Source organism: Heptranchias perlo, chromosome 40 (genome assembly GCF_035084215.1).
Source record: "Heptranchias perlo isolate sHepPer1 chromosome 40, sHepPer1.hap1, whole genome shotgun sequence".
Taxonomy (NCBI): Eukaryota; Metazoa; Chordata; class Chondrichthyes; order Hexanchiformes; family Hexanchidae; genus Heptranchias; species Heptranchias perlo.
In genome coordinates, this window is record NC_090364.1 from 6,776,764 (window position 1) to 6,785,457 (window position 8,694).

At 48.0% G+C, this 8,694-nt stretch overlaps 1 protein-coding gene across 2 annotated transcripts in view; it reads left to right on the forward strand.

Moving 5' to 3' along the window:
- The window catches only part of lrrc4ba (leucine rich repeat containing 4Ba), a 103,295-nt gene extending 96,028 nt beyond the window's left edge, over positions 1 to 7,267 (forward strand). For both annotated transcript variants that reach the window (XM_067974482.1, XM_067974483.1), the window contains exon 2: positions 1,666 to 7,267. In XM_067974482.1, coding sequence (XP_067830583.1) covers positions 1,725 to 3,680 — 1,956 coding nt within the window. In that variant the 5' untranslated portion in view covers positions 1,666 to 1,724 and the 3' untranslated portion in view covers positions 3,681 to 7,267. The remainder of the gene's footprint in view (positions 1 to 1,665) is intronic.
- The last annotated feature ends 1,427 nt before the right edge of the window (positions 7,268 to 8,694 follow it).

Here is an 8,694-nt window from a genome sequence, read left to right on the forward strand (position 1 = left end):
ATTAAGAAAAACACAAATACAAAAACTCTTTTATTTCAATAAAACACGGTTAGCTCTACTTTCAATGTCAAAAAGTGAACATTTCCAGTACACACCGAGTGGTTAAAATCTAATGGGTAAGGTCATTAGTTTGTAGCTTACATGTAAAATTGGACAAAATTTGATCCCCAAATCACCAGCAAAAATTCCTGAATCCCATGTAACAAAGATGGAATTTGTCGAATTCTGTCACTATACCCAAGCAAACCCCTCAGCTCTAACTGTGGTTGGGCAATAAATGGGGCCTTGCCCGAGAACCAAATACAATAAAACTATTAAACCAGCAGCCCTTTTTTTTGTCGTATTCATTTATTGCTCTTTGATTCAACTGAGTGGCTTGCTGGTCCACTTCAGAGGGCGGTAAAGTGTCAATCATATTAGTGTAGGGACTGCAGTCATATATAGGCCCAGACCGGGTAAGGACGGCAGGTTTCCGTCCGTAAAGGACATTAGTGAACCAGTTGGGTTTTTACGACGATCCCAAAGCTTCATGGTCACTTTTACTGAGACTAGCTTTTTATTTGCAGATTTTTTAAAACTCAATTCAAATTCTGAAACTGTCGTGGTGGGATTTGAACTCACGTTCTATCAGATTATCAGTCCGGGCCTCTTTGGACTACTTGTCCAGTAACATAACCACTACATTACCGTACCCTCTAATAATGGTGATCAGAGGGAATTACAGTATGCTATTCTCAAAACACTTGCAAACCCCAAGTGTAAAAAAAAGCTGTGGCCTTTGCAACTGGAAAGGGAGTAGGCACCAGCATTGGCCACTAGGTGACAATGTGGAACAAGTTTCTCAACTAGTTCTCCCAACTTTGGTCACCATGTTGTGTGTATAAACTTACATGCGTCTACTGACCACAGGCGGTTTACTAGTTTATATTGTGATTTATTTCATCCTTTTAGATTGGTGTCGATTTAGGGATTGACTAAAAAATGTTAATCAAATAGAAAAAGGATTAATGAGTTGCCTTGGTGGCTCAGTTAGTTAATGCATTGACCAATGGAAAACTGACCCATACAGACTCTAAAGAAACCAGTGTTCAATCCCTACTTTACCTTTGACCTCAGAATGATACCGGGGCTAAAAGGGTTAAATTACGAGGACAGGTTGCATAGACTTGTATTCCTTTGAATATAGAAGATTAAGGGGTGATGTAATTGAGGTGTTTAAGATGATTAAAGGATTTGATAGGATGGATAAAGAGAAACTATTTCCTCTGGTGGGGGGAGTCCAGAACAAGGGGGCAGAACCTCAAAATTAGAGCTAGGCCGTTCAGGGGTGATGTCAGGAAGCACTTCTTCACACAAAGGGTGGTGGAAATCTGGAACTCTCTCCCCCAAAAAGCTAATGAGGCTGGGGGTCAATTGAAAATGTAAGAACTAAGATTGATAGATTTTTGTTAGACAAGGGTATTAAGGGTTATGGAACCAAGGCAGGTAGGTGGAGTCATGATCTAATTAAATGGCAGAACAGGCTCGAGGGGATGAATGGCCTCCTCCTGTTCCCATGTTCCTATGACCTACCTTCACGGGCTACACTGAGGAACATCTACTGTCTGTCATGTAAATTTTCCTACTTTGCTGAAATTAATTTCTTAACATCCTTGTCTGTTTCAGCCCACAGAGATATCTGGATGTTTTGGTCAAGAACCGTGAATAAATTATGAATGTAAGCGATGATGATGATGATGATGAAGGAACATCAAACGCAGAGGATGAGATTCAACATTGGCAGGACTGTTAGCCGTCTCGTGTTTTTGACCCTTTGGACTTTGTCATTGCTGGCCGGACTTGTCCAGTCTCACGTCTGCCCCAAAGGCTGCTCCTGTAGCAACCAGTTCAGCAAAGTGATCTGCACGCGGTACGAGCTGCGGGAGGTGCCCGAGAGCATCTCCACCAACACCCGCTACCTTAACCTGCAGGAGAACGTCATCCAGATCATCAAGGCCGACACCTTCAAGCAACTGCGCCATCTGGAGATCCTGCAGCTCAGCAGGAATCTGATCCGCCAGGTTGAAGTGGGCGCCTTCAATGGTCTCACCAACCTCAACACGCTGGAACTCTTCGACAACCGGCTCACCACTGTGCCCAGTGGGGCTTTCGAATACCTTTCGAAACTCAGAGAACTTTGGTTGAGGAATAACCCCATCGAGAGCATCCCTTCCTATGCTTTTAACCGCGTGCCCTCCCTAAGGCGGCTCGACCTGGGCGAGCTCAAGAAACTGGAGTACATCTCAGACGCGGCCTTTGAGGGGCTGATTAACCTGAGGTACCTCAATCTGGGGATGTGTAACCTGATGGAGATTCCAAACCTCACCCCCCTCATTAAACTGGAGGAGCTGGAGCTGTCTGGCAACCGGCTGGAAGTGATTCAGCCAGGTTCCTTCCAAGGCCTCACCAACCTGCGCAAGTTATGGCTGATGCATGCCCAGATTCAACTGATCGAACGCAATGCCTTCGACGACCTCCAGTCCCTGGAGGAGCTCAACCTGTCCCACAACAACTTGACATCGCTGCCGCACGACCTCTTCACCCCCTTGCACCGGCTGGAGAGGGTCCACCTCAACCACAACCCCTGGCACTGCAACTGCGACGTCCTGTGGCTGAGCTGGTGGCTGAAGGAGACGGTGCCTAGCAACACCACCTGCTGCGCCCGCTGCCACTCGCCGCCCAACCTGAAGGCCCGCTACATCGGCGAGTTGGACCAGAGCCACTTCACCTGCTACGCGCCGGTCATCGTCGAGCCGCCCGCCGACCTGAACGTGACCGAGGGGATGGCGGCCGAGCTCAAGTGCCGGGCGGCCACCTCCATGACCTCCGTCAACTGGATGACCCCGAACGGCACGCTGATGACGCACGGCTCGTACCGTGTGCGCATCTCGGTGCTGCACGACGGCACGCTCAACTTCACCAATGTCACGGTGCAGGACACGGGCCTCTACACCTGCCTGGTCAGCAACTCGGCCGGCAACGCCACGGCCTCGGCCACCCTCAACGTCTCGGCGGTGGACAGCAGCAACAGCTACAGCTACTTCACCACCGTCACCGTGGAGACGGTGGAAGTGGTGGACGAGCCCAAGTCGACGGAGCGCGGCGAGCCTGGGCCTACCCCCTCGGGCAACTGGGAGACGCCTTACTCGACGACGTCGCTGACCCCCCGCAGCACCAAGTCCACCGAGCGGGCTTTCACCGTCCCCATCATCACCACCGAGGTGACCGACAACATCATGGCCGGCTTGGACGACGTGATGAAGACGACCAAGATCATCATCGGCTGCTTCGTCGCCATCACCTTCATGGCGGCCGTCATGCTCATCATCTTCTACAAGCTGCGCAAACAGCACCAGCTCCACAAGCACCACGGGCAGACCCGCACGATTGAGATCATCAACGTGGAGGACGACATGGCGGAGACGACGCCGGGGGACAACTGCCTGACCCTGCCGGCCGTCGACCACGAGCACCTCAACCACTACACCACCTACAAGGCCCATTACAACAACAACACGACCGGGGGCACCGGCGGCAGCGGCGCCCTGAACTGCACCAAAAACCCGCTCCACAACTCCGTGCATGAACCGCTACTCTTTAAGTCCAACTCGAAAGAGAACGTGCAAGAGACGCAGATTTAACACACAAGTCGCGGTTCCGTGAAATAGATGCTTAAATGCAAAAATGGCAACGAGTAACTGGCGCAGAACTGAACGTTTGATTCCACCTCTAACCTCCTCCTCCTCCTCCTCCCCCCACCCCCCTTACAGTCCGGGACTGTTTTGGCAGATTAAGGTTTGTAGCCGTCCAGCGTGACACTGGATTGTAGCTGTCAATCAGTCCAATTTACTGACTTACACAAATGGACCCTACAGTCACAGGCTGGCAACCATTTGCGTTGTCTCTCTCAGTGCCTCTTTGAAAATCCCTTTCCTAATTGTGCAGTCCAGATTGGGCTGCCATTTGCATTGTTTCTATTAGCCCCATTTACTAAGCTTTGCGGTAGTAGATAAGCAGCCATTTGCAATGTCCCATCCTTCCCGCTTTCTGGACCCTGCTCCCCAGACCGACAGCCATTTGCGGTGTCCCATCAGTCTCATTTTCCTGACTGCACTCCAGACCGACAGCCATTTGCAGTGTCCCATCAGTCCCATTTTCCTGACTCTACACTCCAGACTGGCAGCCATTTGCAGTGTCCTTTCAGTCCCGCTTTCCTGACCCTGCACGCCAGACCGGCAGCCATTTGCAGTGTCCCATCAGTCCCACTTTCCTTACTGTGCACTCCAGACCGGCAGCCATTTGCAGTGTCCCATCAGTCCCACTTTCCTTACTGTGCACTCCAGACCGACAGCCATTTGCCGTGTCCCATCAGTCCTGCTTTCCTGACTTTGCACTCCAGACCAGCAGCCATTTGCAGTGTCCCATCAGTCCCAACCCAGCATTGTCTCCTTTAGTCCCATTCTAATAACCACTTTCCTGACTCTCCAGTCCGGACTGACAGCCATTTGCAATCACCAGTGAATATGCTTGGCTGACCTTTTAAATTAGGCTAAAGTTCAAGAGGTCAGCGCACAAGAATCGGGAGGCCCCATAGCATCTTAGCCCTGCCAGACGCTGATATTTTCCATTTGTGTTACACCGCACCAAGTCAAATACAAAGGGCCCTATCTCATACTCTGGTGATCTGTCCAAGGATGCTTCAGGGGACCAATGGGGGAACGCCAACACTGGATGTACTCGAACCCCATGTCTTGGGTGGGGAACCAACGTCAGAATTTCTGCGATGCGAAACTATGAAAGGACCATGTAGTCGAGTTAAGCTGATGTCATCGAAATAAACATAAGACTTATTGGAGATTTTCACACACAAGGCTTCAAAGCTATTGGGGGAGGGGCACTACTATGGAACCTCGGGGCAGCTGCAGTGGATTTCTGTCAAGAAGTATCACAATGAAGGACCTGTTGTTGACATTTTGTGGGCCTTCCTATCTTTTCCCCCTTCAAGATGTGTAACCTCACAGTCTGTGGGCTGTTGGGATCGAGGAAAGAATCTCAACCAATTATCTAACTCCCATTTTTACAGATAACTGCAAGGCCTCAACTTTGACCCTTGGGATCGACCCCTCCACCCCCACCCAACCAATATTTAAGAATGCTTTCTCTGGATCCAAGAGAACTTCATGAAACACCAGCTCTTGAAATTTGATTGTGAAAAAAAAATGTTCCTCTCAAAAGAAGTGGGGGGAGCATGTTTTAAATTCATTATGACAAAAGAAGGTTAGGTCTAACACTTTTTTTAATGGTCAAGTGTAATGGGGTCCTTCTCGTTCTTTGTCAACAGCCGAACCTTTAGGTCAAGACTGGAAAAAGGGACCCGCGATCGCAAAGTGCGGTACCGTGTCTTTTCAGTCATGAGTTGGTCCTTTCCTTTAGTAGCGGATGCAGCATGAACGCTGAATCCTATTTTCCGGCCTTAAGTCCCATGGCTTTTTATTTTCTTCCCTCTCTCTGACTTTCAGTACTTGCATTTTGATTCGAGGAAGGAAGAAATGATGGGTAGGGAGGAGGGGCTGGGGAGCGAGTTAACGATTCACTCTTAACTGATTCATTTCGATGATTATCTTATTCCTCCCTCCCCCCACTGCTTTCCCCTTCCTTGGGGACGAGGGAAGCTTATTATGAGTTGAGTGGAGCCCAAAAACATTCCCAACAATCACCCCCTTGGACCTTTTTCTTTTACAGTATTATTTGGAAAGAGTTGAGGTTAGGATACAGCCAATATTAGCAACATCAAAGGTACGAGGGTTATCGAGTTGCTTTTGTGATTATTCGGTATTTTTAAAGCTTGTCGTGAGGTTGATATAAAAAAGGAAATGTGGTTATTTTATCTTTTCTGGTATTATTTTACTGTGAGACACAGTGGTTCACAACAACTTACTCTAACACAGGAAAGCCCAGTCGGGGTGGCCCGTTAGCTCTTGCCAAAGGGCACAGGACTTCCAGTTCACTCAGAAGCCTGGAATTCGAAACCTTGTCTTGATGCATATTCAGGTTAACCTGCCTTCCCAAGTTACAGGGATGAAGGGCTCACCGGAGCATGAGAAAGACCCCACAGGGATAGCCCTCCGCAGTCAGGTTCTGCGGCCTCTTGTCGGTCCGCAGTCGAACAGCAGCAATCGTGAGGCCTGGGGCCTAGACCCTCCTGGTTGAGGTAGGAGGCCTGACAGTGGGAGATACTTGGGGGGGTGGGGAAGCAAATCCCAGTCAAAAACAAAAAAAAACCCAGGAAAAATCTAAATCAGCATGGAAATTGTGAGGGAATAGATATTTCCGTTTATTTTGTAGAACAGGATGTTACATTTTAGCAATAATCCCATCCCAGTTCTGGAGGTACTGTTTGGGACGCAGCCTGTAAGGAATCTGAATATTAGTTTAAATGAAATATATACTATCTTCAGGATAGTCGAGTAGTGGATGCAGAATATGAAGACCATAGGTCAGTGGCTGTACTGCTAGGGCTACAGGGAAATGAGCGACTCCTACAGGCCTTGCCAGGTGTTCTACTATCACAGCCGTGCAGAGAAGCTACAGGACATCAGGGTGCTCCTGCTGCCTGTTCCAGGACCTGTGCCACAAGATGTTGTAAGCGAAGCTCTTAGCACAGCTCCATGGTAAAGCTGTTAAGTTTCCCTTCCAACCATGACTCCCCAATTAGTTGTCTACTCCTTCCGCCCGCACCCCGTCCCACCCAAAGAGACAGGAGTTCCCAATGGAGGGAATAACACGTTGAGCGTTTAGTGTCCTTTGAACCTTCTAACAACACACATTTTCTCTACATTTCTACTGAATGTCATACATGATGTCAAACTGAGAAATTTGTACAGAACCATACAACTGTATTCTCTGAATTAAGTAAGAAAAATGTTTGTCAGTGGAGACATGCTGCTGTTGTCCACAAGCTGTTACTTTTACAAGTGTTATGTTATAGATTGAAAGGGTTTTTGATTAAATTTAATACCCAAAATCTTTTGTGATTTTCCAAGATGGCTTCCCTGTGTCCCAGAATGCACTGCGAGCTCAGTGCAGTGATAAATTCGTGCCAAAAACCAAGCCTAAAAAAATGCCCAAAAGGCCTAAATTAATAAAATAAAATACAATAAGCAAGGTTTATAATGATGTGAAGTAATCATTACTGTCATATTAGGCAATAAAATTTATAACGAGGTTAGTTGTTGGTGACTTTCCACATTGGGCTCCTTTGCTCCTACGAAACGCAATAAAATAAAATTCACAACATCCAGATTAATAATCAGTAACCCTGTGCAGCAATTTCCATTTTACAAGTATATTGTAAGTCGTTCTGTCTACTGGAAGCCCGTCTGGTCGGAACCAGCCCAGTGACCCTGATGAGGCTAGCCATTCTGGCTTCCTGACACCTGAAGTTAATCTCAGGGTCTTGTACCCGCCCCCCCCCTCCTTAACCCCATAATGCCACCCTCACGCTGAAACTATAACCCCTTTGCCACGCAGAGCTCTGGTTGTTATTGAGTTTTCTCTGAGCCTCAAAAGCAGATCCTCTGGTCATTTCCACATTGCTGCTTGTGGGATCTTGCTGTGCGCAAATTGGCTGCCGCGTTTCCTACATTACAACAGTGACTGCACTTCGAAAGTGCTTAATTGGCTGTAAAGCGCTTTGGGATATCCTGAGGTCGTGAAAGGCGCTACATAAATGCAAGTTCTTTCTTTCTTTAAACGAGCACTGCGATCCGAAATTGTGGTTAAATATGGGTTGCTGATAGTAGTTTGCCACTGAGACTAGGAAGGTCGATCCCAAGGTCTGTGCCGAGTTAGACGATCCCAGCTTTTGGGTTATGGAAGTGGGGGTTAGGGAATCAGCCAGGGTTCCTGTTTCTGATCAGTGTCCCCAACCAGAAAGCATGCGTGTGCAGACAGCAAATGAGGAGAGTGTCAGGATTGGTTGGGTACTCATCTCTGAGTAGCCAGCTGACACATGCTGGGGTCACACATGAATGGCCAACTGACTGAGGTAGTATAGGTGTGATGGTAACCATGGAAACATATCACAGTAAGGGCCAGCATCAACAAGAGAACAAAAAAAGAAATCAAAAGTAAGGAAGTTATGCTGAACCTTTTATAAAACACTGGTTAGGCCTCAGCTAGAGTATCGTCTCCAATTCTGGGCACCGCACTTTAGGATGGCTGTCAAGGCCTTGGACAGGGTGCAGAGAAAATTGACCAGAATTATACTAGGGATGAGGGACAAGGGACTGCAGTTATGTGGCGAGACTACAGAAGCTGGGATTGTTCTCCTTCAGACGCAGATGGTACAGAATATAATTGTCCATGAACCTGAAATCAGAGACTGGGCACCAAGCAACTGTAATTTCCAGAACTTGTTCCACATCAGCCTGCGTCATTGCTGCAGTCACGTCATTAGACACTGATTCTCTGGTTCCGCAGATACCTGCCATTTGCTGTTTTGTCTTTGTGGCACTGAGCCGCATAAGGAGATATTCGGACAGGTGACCAAAAGCCTCGTCAAAGAGGTGGGTTTTAAGGAGCGTCTTAAAGGAGGAGAGAGAGGTAGAGAGGCGGAGAGGTTTAGGGAGGGAATTCCAGAGTCTAGGGCCTGTA